The 27,959-nt window shown below is 40.8% G+C and overlaps 1 protein-coding gene across 8 annotated transcripts in view; it reads left to right on the forward strand.

Moving 5' to 3' along the window:
- Positions 1-27,959, forward strand: part of TENM3 (teneurin transmembrane protein 3) — a 502,096-nt gene that overhangs the window by 362,654 nt on the left and 111,483 nt on the right. For all 8 annotated transcript variants that reach the window (XM_065405305.1, XM_065405306.1, XM_065405307.1 and 5 more), the window contains 6 exons: positions 5,471-5,593; positions 15,085-15,299; positions 24,698-24,908; positions 25,441-25,542; positions 25,722-25,916; positions 27,352-27,552. In XM_065405305.1, coding sequence (XP_065261377.1) covers positions 5,471-5,593; positions 15,085-15,299; positions 24,698-24,908; positions 25,441-25,542; positions 25,722-25,916; positions 27,352-27,552 — 1,047 coding nt within the window. The remainder of the gene's footprint in view (positions 1-5,470; positions 5,594-15,084; positions 15,300-24,697; positions 24,909-25,440; positions 25,543-25,721; positions 25,917-27,351; positions 27,553-27,959) is intronic.

Below are 27,959 nucleotides of genomic sequence, written 5' to 3' on the forward strand. Positions count from 1 at the left end.
ATCATGGCAAAGGAGAGTTTTGAGGAGGAATTTGAAAGTGGATAATGAGAGCTTTGTGGATGTGAATCATGAGGGGCTGCATAGGAGTTAGCACCAATGTTCTTGTTTGAAAATTTACCGTGTGCAATAGAGCCTGACAGCAGGGGCAGATTGGAGGTGAGCATCAATAATTCAATAACAAATGAGTGGTGATAGGTAGTATGGGAATAGTCCATGAAGAGCCTTGAAAGTGAATACAAGCAGCATCAGGTTGATGTGTTAGAGCAAGGGAAGCCAGTGGAGGGACACAGAGAGGGTGATATGGTCAAAGCAAAGAGCTAGGGAAATGATCTTTGCAGTAACATTCTAACATGGATACAAGTGGGGAAAGGCTGCCTTTGTAAAGGCCCGAGAGATGGATGTTGCAGTAATTGAAACACAGGATGATGAGAACTTAGACAAGAGTTTTATCTGTATGAATGGATAAGAAAGACCACATCTTAGAGATGTTGTGCAGAAAGATTCGGCAAAATTTAGAGAGAGACTGGGTGTTAGGACCTAAAGAAAGGTCCGAGTTGAAGATGACTCCCAGGTTATGAGTAGGACCTTACCAAATTCATGGCCATGAAAAACACGTCACAGATCATGAAATCTGGTCTTTTGTGTACTTTTACCATATAGCAGTGTTTCTCAAACTGGGGGTCCTGACCCAAAAGGGCTATTATGGGGGGATCACAGTATTGCCAGCCTTACTTCTGCTTCCAGCTGGGCAGCTGGAGAGCAGTGACTGCTGGCCGGGCACTCAGCTCTGAAGGTAACGCCGCCACCGGCAGCAACACAGAAGTAAAGGTGGCATGACATGGTGTGGGGGGGGAGGGTTGTCATTTGGGGGGAGGGAGTCGTCATGGGCTGTATGTGTTTATATTTTGTCATTTTTAAATACATATTCATGCTTTGTTACAACACTGTAAAATTTAGATTTAAATATCTGAAACCGTGAAATTCAAAGATTTTTAAAATGCTGTGACTGTGAAATTTACAAAAATAGACCGTGAATTTGGTAGGGCCATGGTTATGAGCCTGAGTTGTAGGCAACATGGCAGTGTTGACCATAGTGATTGAGAAAGGAGGCAGGGAGCAGGGCATGGGAGCAAAGATTAGGAGCGCTGTTTTACTCGTGTTGAGCTTGAGCTGGCAGCTAGACGTCCATGAAGAGACAGGCAGAGATTTTAGCTTGAACAGAAGTAGACAGGTCTGGAGTAGAGAGGAAGATCTGAGAGTCATCAGCATAGAATTGATAGATGAATTTGTGTTTACAGATTAAATTATCCAGCTATAAGGGAAGGGAATCTAAAATCTACTGCATCTGCTGTGGACATAATGATCATAGTGACTTTGGTACATGTAGTGGGTCATAGCATCATGGAATGTAAACTTAAGGTGGTCACTGACTCACTTCATAAAGTTCATGTTTGAGTTAATAGGGTTTACGGGATATAGAGCTGCTTTGTGTCACTGAGTTTTAGTTACCGCCAGGGCTCCATCTGGGGTTTTAAGCATTGAAAATGAATTAAAGTAGAAACCAAAAACTAGAATCCATATTTTACTACACAAAGTACTGTATCACTGAATTGGGATATCCTAAAAATAAACGCAGAGCCAGATGAACCCCATGAGTGCCCACAGGCCATAAAATAAAAATGTTGAACATCTCCATTTGTATAGTCCTGGTATATTCCCCAAGTCAGATAGACAAGAATTGAGTAATTGCACTATATTGCAGTTCTTTTCTTTTCACAGAGTTGGCTCTCTTCAGTTACCTCTACTGTTCCCACACCAGGCTCTCTTCCCTCCCCCTACCTCTGTTTAGCCAGACATGTTTGTTTACGACCCACTCTTGCTGGCTTGCACACTGCTCCTTTGCTCTGTATGGCCAACATGTGTCTCATTCCATGGGGGGACTATTGTTTTTTTTGTTTTTTTGTTTTTTAAAAAGCTTTCCAGCTCTCTTCAGTGTTCTCCTTATGCTGTCCCTTCCGTTCTGCCACTCCCTAACCTACCTACAGAGCCGCCTCTCTAAAATGGTGCCCCAAATAGCTGTGTATTAGATCTATGCCTCATGGATCAGTTGATTTCTACGAAATGTGTATGTGTTGGACAGATTCGTTATAATGCTAGTTTGGAATGCTATAAAGAAGAGATCATGATAATGAAAATATAATTGTAAAATTAAAATGTTATTTTTATTTAGGTTGTGGTATCACCTACCAGCTATGCACTTTTTCTAAACACACAAAAATGTGCTTCCTGCCCCAAAGACCTCACAATCTAAAAGGCAAAAAACAAGACTGGGGGGAGGGGGTGAAAAGGGAAACACCATACAAACAGAGGACAGGAAGACAACTTACACTCACATTTGTACCGCAGGGTGGGTTTGAGGTGGGGAGGCATTTGCACAAAGTATCCCTAACTATCTTACTATCTAGGAGTTATTAACTGACTAATTTCTTGTTAGTTTCATGACAGAAATGGGTTCTGAGGAGGGATTTGAAGTTGTGATCTAGTGTATTAGCTCCGGAAGGTGTTCCAGGCATAGGAGGTTATAAAAAAGCAAGCCCAGAGATGGTTGTGGGAGAAGTGGGCAAACATGGCAACGACGCTGGCATTGTTAGAAGAATGGAGGGGGCAAGAAGCAGCAATTTATTTTTCTGTGGTTTCCATCGTACACATTACTATAAAGTGCTTTATAGAGAGACTCAATCATAATTTAAAAAGAATGGGCTTGTGGTAAAATTTACACTTAATCACCTCTTTAATTGTTATGGGGAAGGGAGAGAGTTCCAGTTGGATGAGGGGAAGTGCTAAGTTCTTCATTGTGGAGATGCAAGGGATGCAATCAGCTAAAATTGGAACAGAGTGATAAGGTGGATCAGAGAAACTGAAGCAGCTATGCACTGCATCTTACTCAGGGCAGATTGTAATATTATATCCTAGCCCATACTAAATTATACTCTCTTCCCCAAACAGAAAACTAGATTCAGAGAATGACAAGAAGCCAGTAAAGGTGGCAGAGGCTGGAGATGATTTAGTTCTATTAACTGGAGTAGTGGAGTAGTCTAGTTGGAGCATTTTGGATCATGAAGTATTTTAGATCCCCCTTTAAATTATGTTCTGTTTACGCTACTTTAACCCCATTGAAGCCAGCGACATGAACAAGTATAACTGCCAAAATAATTGGCCCTAGGGATTTAGCAAGACCATATTTAAAAGAGGTGCAAGAATCAAATAGGAACCATAGTTAAGATATAATGAAGAATTTCAGCTCAGGGTCAAAATAAGGGCCAATTCTGGCAATTTTCTGGCAAAGATGATAGGCACATTTATAGACAAAAGGGAGGTGGAAGAGAAAGAAGAAATAAGGTTTGAGGGTCAAGGATCACTACGATTTCAGGCCTCAACAGCCAATTTAAGGTCTGAGAAAGGAGAGTGATAGTGGAGTCAGAGACTTGGAACAAAGAGAATATTTTATCTGGAGGGAGGACTTTAATCTTTGGAACATTCAGTAATAAAAACTTTTTTTTTTACACACAAGGCACTGATGGAGGGTGTAATCCTACAGAGGGCCTAATCTTGAGTAAGGACTACATGATCAGGCCCAGGGTCAGTACAGACAGATTGAGGAATCAAAAACTGAACCAAATGGGATGAAGTTCCGTGCCTTAAGTGAGGAAGTGATAAATGAGATTGACTGTAACAATGACGTGTGTGTGTGTGAGAGAGAGAGAGAGAGAGAGAGGAAGAAGAGAAGAAATGAGACCTAATGATTTAGCTTTTTAATATTTTTATATTAATAGTTTTTTTTTAAATTAAACCTACATTATTACAATGTATTTTACAAAAACACTTTTGTGCACCAGCATCATTGACAATCTCTACTCTGGGAATAGTGCTTTATAGATAACATCTGCTGCAAAACTATGGGCTACAAAGCTAGTGTACAGTGTTTAAAATAAAATCAGGCTTGGATGGTGTGGAAGATTGGGGAAAAACAAACCATAAATATTAAGAAGCTTGAGAACATTTCATATGACATTAAAATAATTTTAGTGTAAATCAGTTTTCTGCTTTCAAGCTCTATACAATGGGATTAATTAATAATGCCCAATGATACCAGAGATAAATTTGTACTAATTACTCTGTAAATAGTTATACAGTTTAACTTGATCTTGGAAAAAAGATGACTAAGGGGGGATATGATAGAGGTCTATAAATCATGACTGGTGTGGAGAAAGTAAATAAGGAAGTGTTATTTACTCCTTCTCATAACACAGGAACTAGAAGTCATCAAATGAAATTAATAGGCAGCAGGTTTAAAACAAACAAAAGGAAGTATTTTTTCACACAATGCACAGTCAACCTGTGGAACTCCTTGCCAGAGGATGTTGTGAAAGCCAAGACTATAACAGGGTTCAAAAAAAGAACTAGATAAATTCATGGAGGATAGGTCCATCAATGACTATTAACCAGGATGGGCAAGGATGGTGTCCCTAGCCTCTGTTTGCCAGAAGGTGGGAATGGGTGACAGGGGGTGGATTACTTGATGATTACCTGTTCTGTTCATTTCCTCTGGGGCACCTGGCAGGATACTGGGCTAGATGGACCTTTGGTCTGACCAGTATGGCCGTTCTTATGTTCTTGCAATTTTTACCCCCCAAAAAGGGGGGCGGAATGGAGTACCCCCAATGTTCTGTCTCAAATACTATATGGCCTTCATTACTATAGTAACTAAGCACCTCACAATATTTAACCTTATCCCACCCCGCTGAGATAGGGAAATACTATAGCCCCATTTTATAGATGGAGGTGGGGACAGACTAAGTGACTTGTCCAGGTCGCACAGGAAGTCTATAACAGATCAGGGAAGTGAACACAGATCGCGTGAGTCCCCAGGCTAGTGCCCTAACGTCTGGACCATGCTTCCTCTCTGCTGTTATCTTTGGTTCCTCCTGCTTGGCTGTTCAGAACAGAATTATTTATTTTAGGAACTCATTTGGGTTCCTAAATGTCAGGGAGCCTAATTTTTAAAATGAAGTGATTTCTCTGTACAGAAGATTTAGAGATGGAAAGGAGAAGGGGCACAGACTTGTCTTTTATCTGTTGACAGAGTAGTGCAAGAGTCAGGATGAGAGTGCGAGACACAGAGGCACAGTATTGTTACTTGATGGAGCTTATGCCAGTTGCATTCACTGATACTGCTATATTACTAAACTGCACATACAGTAATTGCTTTGTGCTACAGCATAAACTGTAGTTGAATAATTAGACTGTAAATGCTTGTTTCTATTGTTGTATACTTTAATACACAACTTGCTATTGTCATAAAAACATGGAAATGTCATTATTAAAGTGAATTGTTATAAATGTACCTATCACTTGACACTGCAGTTAAGAGCACCAAACTCCTTAAAAAGTATGTGTTCTTTATCACCAGCAATGCATCTCTTTGGCCTCAACTGGCAGTTACAACAGACTGAAAATGACACATTTGAGAATGGAAAGGTGAATTCTGATACCATGCCAACAAACACTGTATCATTACCTTCTGGCGAAAATGGTAAGTGAGACACTAACTTTATTCCGTTTCTTTGGTAACATTTCCTTTCCTTGAACTTGTATTCTACTTACATCACTTCCTCCTAATCTTTTTCCACCATAATCATGTAGATCTAATGAAATTATAAAGCCGTTTAAAAAACCAGAATATTAAAAATATTGTACAGTAGAGGTAAACAATTAAAGTTTTATTCAGATTGTAATGGACCACATCATCTCTCCCACCACATGGATGGAGGTAATGGGATCCAGTGGATCCTGACCTACGGATGTAGAATGGGGCAGTGCCACCCTACTGGCAGTTCTCATAGGCTAAACCTGAGGGCTTGCAGAGTTTGGCCTGTGCAGCTAGAGAAGAAAGGGAATTTCAATAGGGTTGGATGGAAGAGATGTGGAGATGTCATTGCATCCCATCAACCCTTTGGATCTCTTTTAGATAAATTAATGTAGACCCTGTCAGTACTTAGTTACCTGCATTCCCTCTCCAAAGTTTGGAAGCCCTGCTTAGGGGAGCTCTGATTGTAGGTAGATGGGGATTCTCTGGAACCATGACTGCTGTTAGAGCCACAATGTCAGGGAGCCGGAGATGACTGGAGGAGCTAATCCAGAGGAATAGGCCTTCCATATACTGGCTCTAGTCTTGATGGTCTCCATTAGATCTGGATAGTTTCAAGACCAAACCCCCTCTTTGTTCTGCAGGGAAGCAAACTGTACTCCTGAGCAAATGGAGACAAAACTCTGTGAGGAGGAACTTGCTGATTTTTTTAATCTTCCTCTGTGTGGTAATTTCCGTGTAAGGGACAGCTTGGCAAGAGCGAATACATTAATGTGTGCACTGCAAATGGTGTGATGACCTTCCTAACGACAACCTAATTTTTATTTTTACTTCTGGCTGAAGTTTAGTAAGTCATGTGTGGTACATTCTTCTGTTTCCCCAATGCATCTAGGGTATGTTATTGAGTCTTCCTCAATCAGCTAATATATAATGTCAAACTACTATATTAATTTTGTTGTGGGAGCTTTTAAAATACAAATCACATAGAGATTATAAATTATCAGTCTTTTTTTCATGTTGCCCTTTAAGAGTCTCTAAACTTTTAAAAGTCTGCACCTTTTGCTAACACAGGCTTTAAAATCAATAGTTTTTGAATTAGGGTTGCCAGTTTTGGTTGGACGTATTCCTGAAGGTTTCTTTGCATGACATAATCTTTAATTAAAGTTTAATCTTTAATTCCTGGAGACTCCAGGCCAATCCTGGAGGCTTGGCAATCCTATTTTGAATGGAAAACTTGATTTAAATGGTGTTTGCTTCATTACCAAAAAAAAAAATAATAATCCATTTTCCCCTTCACAAGGTGCAGCTGATCTCCTCATCACTGAGGAGGAGGAAGTCTTTGCCAGCATTTGCCATCCTGAAACTTTTTCAAGAAATCACAACTCCAAATTATAGAAGTGGCATAGCTCAGTTCCCTCTTTCTGTCATCCTTTAGGCCTGTGAAGCCTGTCTAGTAGGGCTCACTGTGCTTCTTTCTTTTCTCCTTTCTTTTTGCCTAGTGTCTTTGACTTGTATTTAGGTATCCATTATCTCTGTCCTTATATGGATGGCTTCTTACTTGTTACAAGGAATAGAAAGAAGCTATTGTATAGTTAATGAATATATATGCTATGGCAGTGGTTTCTACTGCTGCATTCTTCAGCTGGGACTAGCCAATGCTATTTTTTATATAAAACATTTTTCTCATAGAAACTATTGTCATTTGCATTTTTTGGCATAATTAAAGACTTCGAGCACAACTCCTTTCCTTTAGAGATAATAGGGAGTTGCATGAGCTATCAAATTATGGTGACTCAAATTTTTGTTACTTCTGGAGATCCCCAAATCCTGTAAATTCAGTATAGCTTTGCTTCATCCACTACTGAAATGCTACTACCTGTAGATTTGGAAGGCAATAGTAATTTAACAGCATACATCAACACTACATGAAAGAAAGACAATACAGTGTCCATTTTAAACTGCAAAGAAAATATTAAGTAGGTGGAATATAATTACTGAGTATGGAATTTAGCCAGGGCTAACATACTCACTCTTGAAAATTGCCATTATATTTAGTGAACAAATGGTCAGTGCCTTAGATTTGCTAATCATCCAAAAAACTACATATCCCACAGTACAGCATTCCCTAATGCAGCGGTTCTCAACACATGGCCCAATTAACTCCGGAAGCGCTGGTGTCTGGGGCAACCACCCTGCCCCACGTGGTGGGGTCCGGGGCAGCTGGCCGGCCCCACGGGGTCCAGGACAGCCATGCGGCAGGGGTCCAGGGTGGGCAGCTGGCCCAGCCCGCCCTGCATGGGGGAGGTCCGGGATAGCCGGCCACCCCACGTGGTGGGTTCCAGGGCAGCTGCCCAGCCCCACGAGCTCTGGGGTCTGGGGCAGCCGCCCAGCCCCACTGAGTCTGGGGTAGCCGCTTGGCTCTGGGGTCTGGGTCTGGGGCAGCCGGCCCACCCTGCATGGCGGGGGTTGGGGCACCTGCCCAACCCTGGAAGCTCCGGGTTCCAGGTCTGGGGCAGCCATCAGCTGAGAACCACTGCCCTAAGGACATGCTGAAGCTCTGCTTCAGAGGCAAGAGGGCCTCCTACTGAATTTGCAGTTCTGTTTCTTACGGCACATGAGCTTTCCGTGGAGGGCTTTTATCTAAACCCAGATCAGTCCTGTTCCTGCTTAGGTCAGGAGGACACCCCGGCCCAGTGGTGTAACTGCTAACTATTCTCTCACCAGTCAAAGGGATAGACACTGCAAATTAGCAGAGCTTAATCTGTCAAATGCCACTTTCTCACCTCCAAAGTAAATTTGACTATTGTTCATGTAGAAATCAGATCTAGTTATTAGCCAACAACAGAAACCTATTAAATCATCCTTAAATTTTGTCAAACAAAACTGGATTCTCTGAACAGTGTTTTCTAAAAGCTTTTTCAGATGACTTTCTGTATATTACTGATGACATATAGGCAACATACCACTAGGGTTACCATATTTCCTCATTAAAAAAAGAGGACACTCCACAGGGCCCTGCCCCCCCCCCCTTCCCCGCCCCAACTCCGCCCCTTCTCTGCCCCAACTCCGCCCCCTCCCCTGAGCGCCCCGCATTCCCCCTCCTCCCTCCCAGCCGCAAAACAGCTGCCCGAGCGCTACCGGCTTCACGGTTTGCCGGGCAGCCCCCAGACCTCCAGACCCTGCGCCCCCGGCCAGGCGCTTCCCCTCCCGGGCTCCGGCTGCGCTGGGGAAGCGCCCGGCTGGGGGCGCAGGGTCTGGAGGTCTGGGGGCTGCCCGGCAAACCGTGAAGCCGGTAGTGCTCGGGCAGCTCGGCTCTTCAGCTACACAAAGCTGAGGTGTCTGGGGGGAGCAGCAGCAGCAGCTGCCGCGGGGGAATCCGCCTGCAGCTCGCAGCCTGCGGGAGCCACAAGGTAAGCAGGGGACTGGGGCAGGGATGCCGGCAAAGCTATTTTCCCGGACATGTTCGGCTTTTTGGCAATTCCCCCCGGACGGGGATTTGAGGACCAAAAAGCTGGACATGTCCGGGAAAAACCGGACGTATGGTAACCCTACCTAACTGCCCCCCAGGACTCCACCCCCTACCTAAGCCTCCCTGCTCCTTGTCCCCTGACTGCCCCCTCCTGAGACCTTCCCCCCCCCATCCTAACTGGCCCCCTAGGACTCTACCTGTCCCCTGACTGCCCCCTCCTGAGACCCTCCCCCCATCCTAACTGGCCCCCTAGGACCCTACCCCCTACCTGTCCCCTGACTGCCCCAACCCTTATCCACACCCCCACCCCCAGACAGACACCAGGGACTCCCACACCCCATCCAACCACTCCCCACTCCCTGACAGCCCCCCCCCCCCCCCAGAACTCCCGACCCATCTAAACCCCTCTGCTCCCTGTCTCCTGACTGCCCCCTCCTGGGACCCCTGCTCCTAACTGCCCTCCAGAACCCCACCCCCTACCTAAGCCTCCCTGTTCCTTGTCCCCTAACTGCCCCCTCCTGAGACCCCCCCACCCTAACTGCCCCCCTAGGACCCTTCCTGTCCCCTGACTGCCCAAAACCTTACACCTCCAACCCCCAGACAGCCCCCCCCCGAACTCCCGACCCATCCAACCCTGCTCCCTGTCTCTTGACTGCCCCCTCCAGAACCTCCCTGCCCCTTCTCCGACCCCCTGGCCCCCTTAACGTGCCACTCAGAACAGCGTGTCGGGCTCCACACGCAGCCCGACACGCTGCCGCGCTCCCCCACGCAGCGCATAGCCCGGTTCCCGCCCTCGCAGAGTGCTGCTGAGCGGCGCGCTGGGCAGGGGGAGGAGCTCCAGACTGCCGGAGGCCCGAACGTCCGGTGATCTGCGAATGGAGGGAGGGAGGGAGGGAGGGAGGGAGTGATCTCAGCTGCAGGGGAGAGGAGGGGGAAGCGGAGGAGGCGCTCTCTCTGGCTGCCGGAGCCCAGTGCAAGTGGCACCATCCGGCCGACTGCCCTGTCAGCCACGCGCGCTCTGCATGGGGGGGAAGTCCGGACATTTACAAATTCCCCCTGGACGCTATTTTTAACTCAGAAAAGCCGGATATGTCCGGGGGAATCCGGACGAATGGTAACCCTACATACCACTCACTCACCCAGGCACAATGTGGTACTGCATTAGGTGGCATAAAAATGAGGATTCCAAATGACACAGGAGTAGGGTTTTTAAATGAACTTGTTTAATTTTATTTAAGAACTTCAAGGTGCATTACAAACAATTCACAGTCCTGCACAAAGACACATGTGAGGAAGGTAGATACGATATTCATTTGACATATAGGTGAAAGAAGGCATAGAGAGATTATGTAACACAGTAATTGTCAGAGCTGAGCATGCAATATAGGAGTCCTAGCTTTAATTGTTTTGCTGTAAGAATTGGGCATGTTCCTTACCGTATGCTGGTGGGCATCATTTTATATATGTAATAGAAAACTACACAAAGCAAAAATAACTTGAAATTGTTTCTGCTTTCTTGATTATAAAAGAAATCAAGAAAGAAAGAAAGAAAGAAAATGCATTTTTTTATTTTAGCTCATTTCTCTTAATGTACCGTTTCCCCCTCAGAAATCATATTTAAAGTTGTATTCATCAGGGTTTTAATAAATTTGAAATCCGCTAAAAAATTATATGTGAATTAAAATACGTTATAGTTACTGTAACTGGCATGCATATATATTGAGCTTTTATTGGTATTGTTTACAGTACTTCATGTTAATGAAATGTAATAGTTTCTTAATTAGATGCTATATTGATTTTTCCAGAAAGATACATTTGCAAGGACAATTTTGATTTCACTTGGGTGTGATGTCTGTGGAGTTTACCAGCAGCGTTAAGTTATGACATGTGGTTATTTGTAGAAGGCTGTACAGTGTCATCTCAGACATCTCCTAGTAGGTGGTATGAATCCAAGGTTATGCCAGGGAACTGGAAGATGTGCTATTGATTGGTTATAAATCTAACCTTGCTTCCCAGTATTCTAATTAGTGTTGCTTATGAAAGACTTGGAATTATATTATCAGTTACACTCCACAACAGTCACTATTAGTCTCTTAATGTTTTGGTTCATTTTATTCTGCATTGTGGACATATATTTTAAGCAGTTCTTTCCTAGATTAACCAAGGTGTTAGGTATTTGGTAAATAATAGTATTTTTTGAATTCATATAAATTTGGAAAGTAGTCTGACAATACATGTGATTCATTTTTCTTGTGTAAATACTTAGTAGAGCCTACTAAATATTTATTTAGTTGAGATTTTTGTACAACATAATCTTAAGGATTAGAAATAGAGTTTACCAGTATTTTGGTTTATAGTATTCTGTTTAAGGTGCCTATATATATCTATGTAAATATATATAGCTGTAGATAATAGGTTATGAAGAAAAAATTGCTTTTCCTGGAGAAGTGTTCTTTCTGGATTTTTATTTATTTTGCATTTTGTTTTGCTTTGAGGTGGGGAGGGAATTGGGGGAGACTGGAAGAGAAGAATTTCCAGGTATTTTCAGGTGTTTATATATTCTGAATTTCTGTCACTCTGAATTATATAAAAGAACATGACATATATTTGAAATATTTTGAAATGAGAGACATTACGGTCTAATCTCCATCTGCGGATGATAACTTCAACTATTTTAAAACGTTAAAAGGAAAATGATGGGAACATCAAGAATCTTTCTATGCCTATTAAGAAACAATAGGAAATTTAGAGAACCATATAGAAGCCCCATTCCTGGGAAGGGAAGTGAGTAGAGTCCATAATGATTGAGAGAGGGATTTGATTAGTGTGGAGTGCGAGGGATGTGGCTAGTGGGTGCAATTGATTCCTATTTTTTGGTGGAGTAAATGGAATGGGTGGAGTTATCTGCTAGATGGAATTGGTTTGCTAAAACGTGGAAACTTCAGAAAGGGTGGGCAGGACATCTGATAAAGTGGGTCTGTAAAAAGCTTGCTAGCTCGTCTTATATTTCAGTCTTCACAGGAATTTGTTGATATTCTAAATGTAGTCATTGTGAAAGTTGCTGATCAGTTCTGCAAATAAGTGCTTATTATTTAGTGATTACCAGACATCAGTGTGTGAATTTATAAGACTCAACATGCCTCAAGTTGGAGGAAGTGGTAGGAACCAAGCAGTTAAATGTGCTGGAGTAGGATGTGTGTGTTGTCAAAAATTGCTAAGTAGAAGGATAGAAAGGGTTCATACTTGGCCTCATTAGTGTAGAAAATAGTTATATCTGAATTCTTCAAGATCAGATGTTCCACAGTCTCTTAAAATTGAAACAACAGAACATCAATTGTTTTGATCATCCTGCAGGTTAAACATTTTCAGTTACATCACCACCACTGAAACATAGCTATGTCAGTCCTTGTTCTACACCTTTTGATAGTGCTTCAACATCCGCTTAATTCAGGAGCAATCTCTATTCATCTTTGACACCCAAAAAATTCTTGATACCATGGCCAATGAGTTGCCATTTCTGCTTTTGCATCTGGTGTCAAGGGCCTCTTTGGTCTCTGGTGTCTCCCATGCTTCTGTACTCAGAGCTTTAGTGTCTAGTGCTGAGATGTTGTGTGCCTCAGTATCATCTCCTTTGAACTTCTAAAGTCCGGTACTGGCTATTTTGACATCAAGTGCTTTGGCTAAAAGTTTATGCACTTCAGCATCAGATCCCTCTATGCTGTGTCTCATCAATGCCAACCAGGTATATTGGTATTCAGTTTGTGGACACTAGCAAGTCACTCTATGACTTCTCATACCACTTGGTTCTTTAGCCATAGGTCAAGTTCCTCCAGCATCAGCCCTGTCTTCACCACTCTTTCTGTTGGCTTTGTCAACCTCTACCTTCCTGTTTCCAAGTGGTGGGAAACTTCCCCTGTTTCTCCCTTCATGCCTTATCTGTATTATGCCTTCACATGGTTGGTCTTGTGAGCCAGATCTCATCCTTTCCTCAGAAAAATCCACAGGAGGGAAACCAGGAGAGAGGAAATCTCTGAGCAAGATTCCCCTTGCAGTTTTCCCCTCATAGATCCATGGAAGTGGCAAGAATTCCCTTTCTCCTCTTAGAATAGGCAAGAGCCAAGAAGTACTGGAGGCCAGAACCATCTGTGAAGATGCTTCTTTTTATCATTCAACTGAGCATTAGAACCACACTGTAGGGTTTCCTCACAGCTTTCAGAATCCTCTCTGCAGAGCATTCCCATGGTGTGGAGTGGCACACTGGATACTTATGCAACTTTCTTTTCATCTTTCTTGCTCTGTTTTTACACTTGTTCAGAAGAATCTGCAGCATTAGGGGAGGGGGATAATGGTGCCATGATTGTGGCTGACATTTGTCTTTGTCTTTTAAATCCTTTCTTTGTTAAACTAGTAGTAGGAATAGTGATATGCCGAAGGCCCTTAGGGATTGAGATTGTATTGTGCTGGGCACTGTATAGACACAGAAAAGAATGCGTTCTTATTTGTGTAATTTGCATTTTTTTAAATGTTTAAAACTTAAAAGTCATAAAACTTTTGTTTTGTGTGTTTACTATCATTTACATTTCCTCACTTTATTTTTATATTTCATGTTCATGATTTTGATGTTTGTGAAAAGTGCTTTATTAAGTGTGCGGAAAGTAGAGAGCACATTTGTGCCACAAAGAACACAATAGATATAGAAACAAAAGGCTAGGAACCAGGGACTACTAAACTCTAATCCTAGTTCTAACAGTAGCATTTTCTGTGACTTTGAGCAAGTCATTCAACCTCTCTGCCTCATGTTAAACATCACTCTATAATTGTCTACTTCTCAAGGTGCTTTGAAGATTAATTAGTTAATGGGACAACTCCAGTTAACTTCAGTGGGAGTTGAGGGCACTCAGCATCCTACTGGATTTGGTGCATGCTTTGGAAAGTGCCCTAAACCAGAAAATAGGGTAGGGTGGGGTGGGGTGGACTATTTGAACCAAATTTCCAGGTTAAAACACATCCATAGTTTAGTGCAGGGCCGGCTCCAGGCACCAGCTTAACAAGCAGGTGCTTGGGGCGGCCAAGGGAGAGGGGCGGCACCTGCGGCAATTCGGGGGCGGCAGGTCCCTCACTCCCTCTAGGAGCGAAGGACCTGCCGCTGAACTGCCGCTGCCGATCGCGGCTTTTTTTTTTTTTTTTTCCAATTGCCGCCGCCGATCGCAATTGTGATCGCGGCTTTTTTTTTTGCTTGGGGCGGCAGAAATGCTGGAGCCGGCCCTGGTTTAGTGTAATATGGGTCAAGGCATGAACCTATCTCTGTAAAGGACTGAACAATATCCCTGTTCTGAACTTTGTGGAGGTTGAATCTGAATTTTTTGGCTGTTCCATCCGTAATTTAAACAGGGGAGGGTCTGTTTGTTTGTATTCATTCAACTGAATTGACTTTGTAAAATAATTTAGGGAATGTTAGTGGTGTGTAAATGAATGCTCTATTTAATTTAGTGAAAATTGCACTTATCAATTCTGCTGATTGTTTTTGTTGTTTACATGAGCATCGCTTTGAAAATCTGTATAATCCATTTCCCCTTAATTTACACTTTATAGTGTGATTGTATGTTTATTAGGACTGATAAACACCATAGTTAATCCTCCTTAAGAAATATCAAGACACATACTTTGCAAGATAATTATGTTCATAATAATCAAGACTGAGGGATGATCCTAAAACAGTTTCTTTAATAGACATACCTCAGGTAAATCATTGCATTCTGACTTGGAAAGTATTTGTGTGAGATCTTTGTTTTGTTAGTTCCACTTGAGTGAATTCCTCAGGTTCTTTAATATCCTCAGAAAGATTCTCAAGTAACATTTCATCTGAGAGGAGTCTAAATATTTGACAGCTTATTTAAAAGAAGCTTGAGAGCAAAAAGTGGGTATTAATGTTTGATCTCTTAATTTTTTTTTTTTTTTTACATTTTAGTAAAATTAGGGGGATTTGCACAAGAAAACAACACTATAGATTCTGGAGAACTCGATATAGGCCGAAGAGCAATACAAGAGGTTCCTCCGGGGATCTTCTGGAGATCACAGCTCTTCATTGATCAGCCACAGTTTCTAAAATTCAATATCTCCCTTCAGAAAGATGCATTGATTGGAGTATATGGCCGAAAAGGCTTACCCCCATCACATACCCAGGTAAGAGCTGCTTTCATTAAAAGCAAGATATAATATTGAAAACTGCCAGTTTGCATCTTTTTAAGAGCTGTGTTTCTCAGGATTGCAGCCTTTCCTTTTTCCTATTTTTTTTATTTTTACTTTCCATTTTATATATTGATCTTACACTATATGAAAAATATATCGTCATTCTAATACAAGTGCAGTTTTAAAAGATATTCTGGAATTTAAAATCTGCAGTGTGGGGAAAACTTTTGCTTTATGATCAAATCTGATAATTGTTTTCAGTGATGATGCCTATCATAAAGAGACATTTAATGCAGTTATCTGTGGTCCATGGACATATTTTTAACTCTTGAATAAACTAGTGTATCATGCTATAGTCATGCATTTATTTGCTCTCCTGGGTTTGTCTACCAAAAAGCAAAGCTGGCAAAGTTACAAGCAAGTTGAAAAAAATCCTTTTTGATAGAGGTTCAGTTTGTTCTACTAGTGAGTGTCACGCTATTTATGGTTTGCTATTTGATTAAAAAATATATTATATTGAAATATGTGTATATGGGATACAGTGAACGAAGACTGTAAGAATCAATTATTATTAGATATTTTCCTGTCTTAAGACTTCTCCAGAGTATCCCAGAATACACCCCTCAAGAGATTTCTTAAGAGCTATTTCATTGTACATTTGGTTGTGCACTTGTATGCAGTAATAAATATACTACATATTAGCACCTAAAGTTATAGGGAAATGTGCAATTTAAGCAGGAGTGTGAATAATTCAATTTAATTAATATTTTTCTGGATGGAGTAGTATGGGGTGGAAAGGGCACTTCCTCTTCACTATATTCAGAGGTAATAATTTGGAGTTAACCCTGATTAAAATCTTATTTAACCCCCTCCCCCCCCAATGTGAATTTCTTCTATTTCAACCCAATTTCAGTCCAAGTTCTGCTTTCTCATCCGTGGCTCACTATTAGCCAAAATGGTCAGGGATGCAACCCCATTCTCTGGGTGTCCCTAAGTCTCTGACTGCCAGATGCTGGGACTGGACAACGGGATGGATCACTTGACAATTGTCCTGTTCTGTTCATTCCCTTTGAAGTGTCTGGCATTGGCCACTGTCAGAAGACAGAATACTGGGCTAGATGGACCATTCATCTGACCCAATATGGCCATTCTTATGTCCTTATGCTTTACCATGGACCTTTTTTCCAGTTTCTTGAAAATTAGCTATTACCAAGTTCAAAGAGCACTGCAACTTCTTGCAATTCTAATGCTAGGTGAGAAATTCTGCATCTGTCATGTCCAGACCTCTGAACAAAGCAGATTAATGGACTTGCATTGAAGATCAGCTATTATGCTTGTATTTGGTTTCAATAAAAAAATCTAACTTCAAAATTCCATTCCTTTTTTTGTTTTTTTTTAAAACATATATTTGACTTTTTTTTTTTTTTTGTGCATATCACTGCATTATTTCAGATTACTGCAGATTTCTTTAACTCTGATTTTCAAAAGAAAGATATCCCTAATTACATTATACTGAACTGTTTACCGGGTATGTGGGGTAGTTGTAGCCATGTCAGTCCCAGGATATTAAAGCAACAAGGTTGGTGAGGTAATATCTTTTATTGGACCACCAGACCTGAAGAAGAGCTCTGTGTGGCTCAAAATTTATCTCTCTCACCAACAGAAGCAGGTCCAAGAAAAGGTATTACCTCATGCACCTTGTCTCTCTATTTACCAGGAACTAATTCATATTCACCTGTTATTTGGTAGTATGTTGAAATACCCCGTTGAAATGAAAGGGGAGAGAGTTAAGGTTTCTGGAGGGCATTCATTGTGAATTTATTTATTTGTGAAATTAAAGTCACCATCTGAACATTATAGTAACTTTTTTAATTTCCTTGGTTTTAAAAAAAGGTGAAAAATTAGGTATTTAATGAAAAATACACCTAAGTTTCACACACAAACTCACTTCTAGACTGAGAAATTCCATTATGCCCTTTAAGAGCCTGACTCTCTAGCACAAACATCAAAGAGAGCAAACCACTGTTAGGTTCCTTTCCAGGGATATGAGCAGTTTTATACACAATCCTTGCCTAGTTTATTAGTGGTTTCAGCAGTTAACAAAAGCTCATATCAGAGTCAGCATAAATAAACTCCTAAAGATAGGGAGCCAAGAAATTAGACTTGTTCGGTCAGAAGAATTATTCAACATCAAACTTCCAAGTGAGAATCACCAATTACCAATCCCTGTTGGTGAAATATGATTGTATTAGTTGGGATCCCACTAAAAAAATTATATATGAACTTTCACAAGATGACAGGGAAGAATTTAAATCCATCATCACTGAGGGTCATCTTGTATCATGTATGTCCCTCCAGGCAGCCTTTGATACTTCAGGTACAGCCTGCAGATTGGTGGCAACCTCAATTGCAAAGAGGAGATCTTCCTAGCTCCACTCTTCAGGGATCCCTAAAAAAGTTCAAATAACAATTGAGGGTCACCCATTCAAAGGATTAACTTATTAATGCAAAAACAGATGGGGCTTTACATTCTCTAAAGGACTCGTGCGACACTGCGATCCCTAGTGAGGTCTACCCTCTGATGCATAAGCACTTTAAGCCATACTCACAAGAGAGGTAATCCTTTTACCTGCAGCATAGGCAGCCTGAACAATCTAGAAAGAGACAAACATTGCACAGAAGGAAGGCATCTGGTTCCACCTCCATTTCTGCTCATCAATCTCCATCAACATCAAGGCAGCAGATTTGACTGCTTGGTCAAGAACAGAGTGCAAATCCCTTCAGATCTTCCAGTCATATCCTCTCCATTTGTGAATCATTTATTTCGTTTCTATGGTTCTGGAGCACCATCACAATGGATTGATGGGTCCTGGAGATATAGAGGTGGGCTATATCCAGTTCTGTATCCACCCCCACCCCACTCACCTTCTCTGTCCCTATTCAGGGACCCCTCTCACAGAGAAGGCTTCATCAAGAGGTGCAGTCACTTCTTATCAGAGCAGTGGAAGAAGTTCCTCAATAGCACTGGGAACACAGTGGATTTTATTCTCATTACTTTCTGATTCCCAGAAAGAAAGGCGATTGGTGGCCCATTCTGCACTTTAATTCACAAACTCAAGTTCAGGGTTGTGACTCTGGCTACTATAATTCCATCCCTACACGGGAACAATTGGTACGTAGCTCTTGACCTTCAGGACACACATTTTCTTATTGCGATTCACCCACCCCGCAGAAGATAACTGACATTTCAAGTGGGCAATGCCACTACCAGTACAGTATGTTACCACTCAACCTGTTGACAGCACCCAGGATTTTCACAGAATGCCTATCAGTAATAGCAGCTTACCTCAAAAAGCTAGGAATCCAAATTTTCCCGTACCTAGATGACTGGCTCATTCATGCAAGTAACAGACTGCATTCAGCAGTCTCTGCATCTGTTTGCCCTTTCAGGCCTGAAAGTAAATGAAGAGAAGTAATACTGACTCCAACAAAAAATAGAATCCATTGGAACCATTCTTGACTCCACAACAACAATGGCTTATCTACCACCAGAGAGATTGCAAGCCATACTAAACCTACGAACCCACCTGCGAACTCAGCCCAGGACATCAATGAGAACTTGTCTCAGATATGTGGCCTCCTACATCTTCCAAGTCAGCATGCCAGACTTCACTTTCATTTCATGCAGGAGTGGCTGAAGTCTGCATATCAGCTAAGCAAACATCAACTGAACATGCTAGTATACATTACACCACAAGTCCTGTCCTCATTAAATTGGCAGCTGGACCCACTGAAAATCTGCGAAGGAGTACCATTCTCTCTTCCACTACCTACAAAGATGTTGATGACAGATGTCTCCACATTAGGACGGGGGGGGCCCATTTAGATAACCTCCAAACACAAAATATATGGATTCCTCAGGAAGTAAGACTCCACATAAATGTCCTGGAGCTAAGAGCCATTTGTTCAGTATGTTCCTTTTCAGTCCTAAAAGGAATAACATACAAATCATGACAGACAATATTACAGCCATGTTTTATCTTTGGGAATTTTGTATCCATCATGAAATTATTCTCAGGATGGTTCATTTGATAGGGATGCACAGACCATGCTAGCAGATCACCTCAGCAGACAATTTTCAAGTAACCATGAGTGGTCCATAAATGATGGTATAATTCAAGACATATTATTCAGGGGGAAGGAAGGTGGGGGAGTCATCCCACCATCCCTCTTTGCCAACACTTTTGTTTCAGAGGGAGTCAGAGTTGGGGATCCCTGCTGATGCATTCCTGATTCCATGGTCCTCAAGCTTGCTGTACGCACACACTCCCCCACCACCAGTCCATTAAGCCACATGTTCTAAGAAAATACTCAGGCAGGGCTCAGCCAGAATGATCATGGTTGCTCCTACCTGACCAAGGCAATTCTGATACTTAGACTTAAATAATCTCTTTGATACGCTTACCTCTCCATCTAGACCTGATATTGCAGAGATGCAGTCCAGTGCTTGATCCCAACTCATGCTCCCGGCACCTCAAAGCATAGATGCTGGCTGACTGACTTCAGCAGAAGGAACCTGCTCATCAGAAGTACAAAATATCCTGATCCATGGTTGAAAAGCCTAATGGACACACGCTGCTAAATGGAACAGTTTGTATATCTGTTCACAGCAGTACTTCTCACCATCTCAATTCCAGATATACTGGACCATCTCCTGATTTTAAAGAACTTTGGACTATCTGTATGCTCATTGAGGGTTCATCTATCTAGCAGCCATCTCAGCTCTTTGTCCTCCAATACAGAAGGCTTCTACATTCTGATGCCTCACAATGGCCAGATTCTTAAAAAGAGTAATGGAACTTCTCCTCTGTGGGATCTAAATATTGTCCTCACAGGGTTAATGAATCCAGCTCTTGAACCTTTAGGTAAATGTACCGTTTCATCTTTCCATTAAAACAGCCTTCTTGGTAGCAATAATATCAACCAGAATAGTTGGGGAGATACAAGTCTTCTTGGCAGGACCCCTGTATACAGTTTTTCATAAGGACAGGGTGTCATTGAGAGCTCACCCAAAATGTCTTTTTGTACAGACAGAATTAAGCTATTTAGAGTATCCCCCATATTATTCATAGCCTGTGAAGACAGTGTTAAAGGACAGGCCATTTCAACGCTGAGACTCTCTTGGCCTGTATCAAACTTTGTTATGAATTAGCTAATGTAATCCCACCTATGAGAATCGCATTTCATTCTATCAGGGCATAAGCAACCTCTTTTGTTTCCTTGAGAAATGTTCCCATTCTGTACATTTGTAGGGAAGCTATGTGGTCTTCAGTACATACGTTTACCCAGCACTACTCTATCATGCTAATTTTGGCAGGGCTGTCCTACAATAATTGTTTAGCTAGACTCTTAGCACGCAGATCGTACAATCTAGGTCACTGGTTGTGAGTCACTACGAGTGGAATATATATATGAGCAAGCACTCAAAGAAGAAGAAATGGTTACTTACCCTGCAGTGTGATTCTTCAAGCAATGTTGTCCATATATTTATTCCATAACCAACACATGCCCTCCCCCACCCCAATACCTACTACTAACATCAAGATTCTGTATGGCAAAAGAAATGAAGGGTGGTTGGGATTGCCCCGCTCATTATGCCCTTGGGTTGGAGGTCCGAGAACACTGTTGGCCAAAAAATCCAGACTGAAGTGCAATGGATACACATGCACCAACAGTGGAATAAATATCTGGGCAACACCAGTGCTAGAGTCCTAAAAAAAAAAAAGGGCTGTAATACACTTCTGATACTTTGTACTATCGCTCAGAAGCAATCATCAGTAATAGTACTGTAAATATCCGAATGCCCATTCTGGCCCCCAACAAAGTACCAGAACAGCATTCAAGAGCATTCTGGCATGATTCAACACTTGGACAATACATAGTTTCTGAGGGTAACTAACTGTTGCTTATGTGACATAGTATCTAACAAATACACCTCTACCTCGATATAACACTGTCCTCGGGAGCCAAAAAATCTTACCGCATTATAGGTGAAACCGCATTATATCAAACTTGCTTTGATCCACCGGAGTGCGCAGCCCCGCCGCCCCCTCCCCCCCCCGGAGCACTGCTTTACCGCGTTATATCCGAATTCGTGTTATATCGGGTCGCGTTATATCGGGGTAGAGGTGTATTTCAATATAACATAATTAGGAACTGTGGTTTTTTCAGGTTGTATTTCTGTTTTTTACTTTAGGCACCCAAGTTTCCGAATGATGGCCTCAGTGCTTACTAATATGTGTGTGTCATAGAGCCGCACTAGATATATAGTTCTCTATTTCTGGGGAATAATAAATAAGTCAACCAGAAATAATTGACAGTAGCTGTCCATTCAAATCCAAGCAATGCTAGTCTAAAAGTCTTTGTGACACTTTCTAAAAATGTCAGTTTCATTACAGCCAGAGAATCAATACGTTTTTATTAAAGGAGACTTTAAGAATAACAAAGGACTTTGGTGGCTTAAAGCAAAACTGAAGGTGGAGGGGTAGATCATCCCATTTATACTCAATAAAGCTAATTAATTTATCCTCATAGGAGGAAAACAAAATGAAAGTATTTTAGCACATAAAGGTCATTGTTTTTCCACTCTATGCCCTTTCACAACCCCACTCCTAAATTTATGAAGCAGTCTTTATACGATTTAAGCCACATTACTCCTGTTTGCTGGGGATGGAATGAATGGTGACAGCCATATGCATGGCTTTTAAAAATTCAACCTCAGAAATACTATCCATTTAACATAAATCTTTATTATGTTATAGTTCTAAAATGATTAATTATACTATGCCTGTCAGCTATCAGTATACTCTTTGTGGTCAATTAAGTAGTACAATCCCTAATTCCCAGATCAAAAATATGTTCTTAACTGAGATTGTCCTACAACAAGAAGTGTCCTTCTGAAGTAATTTGAAAAACAATTCATATTGTCCATAAATAACCAGCTAAAACTCAGAATGGAGATCTTTTTCTTTCTTCTTTCAGTGATATTAGGTATTGTGATCAGATAGAAGGGTTTGTGAGTATCTGAGGGGGAAAAGAGACCGTTTTTGTATCTTTCATGAATTAAGATAAATATTTAATTCTCTGACAAATAAGAACATTGAATGGTTTTAAATTAGCAGTGCTTTTCCAAAATAGTTGCATTAGTTTTCATGTGGGATTGCTTGAACATTCAAGGTGACAGCATATCAAGGTGCTAGCTTCTACCCATACTAATCATGTTAATTTCTACTATGGTTGTTGAGACGTAGCTGAAAGGAAATTGGCTCAGGTATTAGTAAAGGCATATGATCTATGCGTTTCTTTTACATTTTTAATGGTGTTGAGATAATAATTCAGATTTATTGCAGAGCAACATTCTTAAAATATCATGTGTTTTTAACAACCAAGGAGAGTTTCAGGAGAAGAGGATTCCAGTGCTTAGGTCCTGTCCAGAGATGAAGACTATCCTGTTTTATGCCATACAAGGAGCTGTTTCCGAAGGTCATAAGTCAGTACATAAAACCACTGATTCTCCAGTCCCAGTAACTGACTTTATCACAACTTAGGTAAATCAGTGGTTTCATACACTGGCCTTTACCTAAATAGACCTTGAATGAAATACCATTTGAGTGCTATCTCAAATATGTGGGAAGATAGAAAGTTTGTATATAGTAGTTCACCTCACACAGTAGACACGTCAGAGTAAAAATGAAACTGGACTGAATGTGGAAACCACATTACTCTTTATTGTAGGAAACAGTGATCCTTAAAGTTAATAGGTGGTAACTCTTTGTTATATAATATAATCTTTACTTGACAAATGCAGCAAAGAAATCTTTAGCGATTTGGGGCCAGATCCTCAGGTAGTATAAACTTTCAGTGTAGGTCCATTGACTAGATGGAGCTATACCAATTTACACCAGCTGAAGATCTGACCCAGGGTTTCTCCTCTGAATGTGCAGAGTTGATCAAACAGCTACCATTAGTGCTAACAGGCATTTTGTGGATAGAGTCTTATATGTGGATTTAAGATGATAAACCTCTTTGTCTCCCGTGCTTGTGGCAACTCAGATGTTATATTTTCCCACCCCACCCCCCAAATGTAGTTGTTGCTATTAATAAAACAAATTATAAAATTTTGTGATAGCTTTTGAAGAGAGTTTTAATCTGAACTACAGTATTTTCTGTCACTGCCTCCTGCATTTTTAACCTGTTATACTTTGCATTTGGTATTTGGTTTACTTTGTACAAAAGAAATGTAAGGCCATATTTTCTGCTGTAGTATCTCTATTGAAGTCAGTGGAATTACACCAACAGAGAACTTACCTTGGATTGTGAAACAAAAGAAGAAGCAAAGGGTAATGGATTGGGGTGGGATATTCTTATTAGTTAATTTATATGGCACAGTCAATATGGAATGAGTCTTTCACCTGCAGATGGCCAGCTCACATCTGCAAATTGTGACTGCAAACTAACCTCGTCTGACTTTTGTTCTGCAAATTAATGTTAAATGAATTGGTGGTCAGGTGTCAATATCACAAGAAAGCACCACCATGACAATTGGCATTACTTGGCATTCTCCTTAGAAATCTCAGCAAGAAGGGTGAAAGAACAGACAAACACTGAGGGCTTGTCTACATGGCTCTGCAGTTTGGACTATGGTGGGGTGAGACCTGTAGCACACACTAGCATGTTGCGCTGTACCTCCCCCATGTGGACGCTGCAGTTGTAAACTAAAAGGTACTTCATTCACATTGACATAGTCCTTTAGTTCAGAGGTTCTCAAACTGGGGGTCGGGATCCCTCAGGGGGTTGCGAGATTATTACATGGTGGGTCCTGAGCTGTCAGCCTCCACCCCAAATCCTGCTTTGCCTCCAGCATTTATAATAGTGTTAAATATAAAAAATGAGTTTTTAATTTATTGGGGGCGGGGGGTGTCACTCAGAGGCTTGCTATGTGAAAGGAGTCACCAGTACAAAAGTTTGAGAACCACTGCTTTAGTTCATGCCAGCAAGCGTCCACACGGGGGAGTTACAACGCCACATGCTAGTGCATGCTTCAGTTCACACCCCCATAGTCGAATTGTGGGGTCATGTAGACATAGCCTGAGATTTTATCTCCTCTGTTCTAGAATGGATCTCTCCAGGTCAAGCTGAAAGCATATTGCATGATATTGTGGGGAAGCTTGCACTGCCACTCTCTGTACTATTTGTTCTATGAAGGAATATAGAACTGCAGTCTTTGGGGCTGGCACATTTCATAACTGCTAAATTATAGAAAAAATATGAAAATGGTAACTAAAAAGAGAAATAAGTGGATAATAAACCCTTTGCACATTCCTCCCTTGTAGTATGACTTTGTGGAACTCCTTGATGGTAGCAGGTTGATCGCAAGAGAACAGCGCAACCTGCTTGAGTCAGAGAGAGCAGGCCGACAGACAAGGTCTATCAGTCTCCATGAGGCAGGTTTTATCCAGTATTTGGATTCTGGAATCTGGCATCTGGCTTTTTATAATGATGGGAAAAATGCAGAGCAGGTGTCTTTTAATACCATTGTTATAGGTAAGCACAATCTTCAAAGTTTTCACCAAAAGCTGCAATCTAAGCATTCTGTTAAAAATAGAGATGAGTTTTCTGAGTTAAATATTCTGGGTTGTTTTCACAAATGTTGAATTTATTATGTTTTCTTCATTACATAACAAAAGATATAGAAATGTATTTTAATTGTTTAGTAATTGAAGTATGAAAGCCTCCCATGATGTATAGTTCACAAATGAAGATGCTTTTTTGAAATGTTCATTAAGCGGCATTAGGCTGTATTATGAGCATAAAGTAACTATCATTTTACTGTTTAAATCTTGAGCTGCTTGTTATAACATAATGTAATAGGATACCACAAGCATTAATTACAGGAAATTAGCCACTATTTACTTTCTTACAATCACTAAATAAAGCAACATACATGCTTCTGCAAGTACCTTAATTTGCTGTCAGTCACCAGTGGTTTAGAATTAGATGATAGACACCTTCTGTTCTAGTTTAGTACTATGGTGGGAGTCTCTATGAATTTTTTTTTTCTTACTCTTTCTTTCAGAGTCTGTAGTGGAATGCCCCCGAAATTGCCATGGAAACGGAGAGTGTGTTTCTGGATCATGCCATTGTTTTCCTGGATTTCTGGGCCCTGATTGTTCAAGAGGTATCTGAACCAAATTATTTTCTTAAGTTAAAATAAATAAACTGCAGAAAGACAAGCCATTGCTAATCTACCAAGGAAAAGAAACTGGCATGCAACTCGTTACATACATTTTCCTCTTTTTTCCCAAAGCTTGATTGAAAAGAGTTTTGTTAATTCTTCTGTCATGTTTTATTTCACAGCAGCCTGCCCAGTATTGTGTAGTGGCAACGGGCAGTATTCCAAAGGGCGCTGTCTCTGTTTCAGCGGTTGGAAGGGTACAGAGTGTGATGTGCCTACCACCCAGTGTATTGATCCTCAATGTGGGGGCCGTGGGATCTGTATCATGGGCTCTTGTGCCTGCAACTCTGGGTACAAAGGAGAAAACTGTGAAGAAGGTAAATAAGTAAATATTTACCCAAGCATCTACAGTAATGTTTCTAAAATGTTACAACATAGTGGGTCAGATTTTTCAGCTGGTGTAAGTCAGCATAGCACTATTGATTTCACTGGAGCCATGTCAATTTGCACCAACTGAAAATCTGGCCCATTAAAGCCAGGGTGCTGGCAAATTGTTCACCTTATATCAAGCATACTCAAATATCCTGTTTGCTAGATATTTTGCTTTCAGCAGGTTTTGTCTAATAATTTCAGCATATTAAAAATAGATTTATTTTATCTGTCTGACATCAGCTACGAGGGAAACACAAGAAAAGATGACTGTTAGAACACAGAAAGACAGTGATTTTTTCACATTGTAGAAGAAATTGTTACTCTATTGCATATGGTCTTTCCCACCAACATTTTTATAAAGACTTACAGTTGAAAATGCTGATTCAAATGCATCACATTGAAAAATTATGCATCTTTTTTTGTATTTTAGAGATGTATGTGTATTCATTCTGGTGTGCTGTAAAGTGGAGTTAATTTTCTATTCATTTTTTTAGGAGGAAAAAGCACCATTTCCCTTCCTCAATCAAATTGATTTTATTGATCTCTACATACAAAGTAATGCAATTAAGTCTCTGGAATTAAATTTTCAGACCATTGACCCTACAAGTGTAAAGTTTTATTGAGTCAAATTGCTAAATTAAATCTCGTCATCTAAAGCACATTAAAGTGAATTAAGAAGGATAGAGAATACCCAACTCATTTATTTCTCAAACAGGTTGAGGGTCCTGTACAGCTGTCAGAACTCAGTAGTAGTGGATTAGGTCAGTTGATACTGCTTGTTATAGAGAATCCAAGATTTTGTTACTCTGTGATTAGGAGAACAGAGAGCAATAGCCTGAAAACTCAAGTGAATCTTGGTGTAATTCAGGAAAATTACAAATCCTTGCAAGAGTCTCAGTTACATCAATGACTTCGAGGTTTATGTCTGTTATCCCCAGGATATCATTAAACCAGTTACATATATGAACATGGATCCTTACAATTACTTTTGATGATCTAATTACTACAAAGAAAATTACCAGTATGCTAGCAAAAATTGATTAGAAGTTGCACTCTATTAGTTATATATTGATTTTTTTTTAATTTATTTGATCAGATAGTGCTTGTTATCTTGTGATTAAAGCAGGCTGGCTAGGGACCACCTCAGGATTCGTGAGTTCTACTCTCTGTTCTTCCACTGACTCATTACGTAAAATTGTGATTTGCCTCATCGCCTCGTATCTCAGTTTACTGTTTGTTGTTAAATGAGTGTAGTACTGTTTACCTCACAGCAGTTTTTTAATTAATTCAGAAAGTGCTTAAAATCCTTCGATAATAATTGCTGCTATTGTAATTGTTAATAATAACATATTAAAGATTATCTTTTTCTTTTCTCTCCAGCTGATTGCTTAGACCCAGCCTGTTCCAGTCATGGTGTGTGTATCCATGGAGAGTGCCACTGTAATCCAGGATGGGGTGGTAGCAACTGTGAAATACTGAAGACAATGTGTCCAGACCAGTGCTCTGGTCATGGGACGTACCTTCAAGAAAGTGGTACCTGCACTTGTGACCCTAATTGGACAGGTGCAGATTGCTCAAATGGTAAGGATTAAAAACATTCCCTATGTGTAAAACTCTAATATATTTTAAATTAATACATAATCTTGCATTATTGTGTAAGAATCTGATCCAGCTTCTATTGAAGCTAAGTCTTTCTATAGACTGTAGTGGGAGCAGGATTAGGCCATAAATCATGAGTGAAACATTCAGAACAAATGACCATTTGTAAATATTTGAAAATCAAACAGTTTCTTCACTCAGATATTAATTGAAGGCATTTTTTGCTGGTGGTTCAAAGAAAAGAACAAAATGTTATATGTACCTTCTGAATTTAAGATCTGTACTGAGATATTCATCTACATATTTAGAACTGTGTTAATGACGCATCCAGAAATATTTCCATTTGAAAAATCTATTTTTAGCGGCTTGGAGGGGCCAATCCTGTAGTT

This window comes from Emys orbicularis, chromosome 5, assembly GCF_028017835.1.
Source record: "Emys orbicularis isolate rEmyOrb1 chromosome 5, rEmyOrb1.hap1, whole genome shotgun sequence".
NCBI classification, from domain to species: domain Eukaryota; kingdom Metazoa; phylum Chordata; order Testudines; family Emydidae; genus Emys; species Emys orbicularis.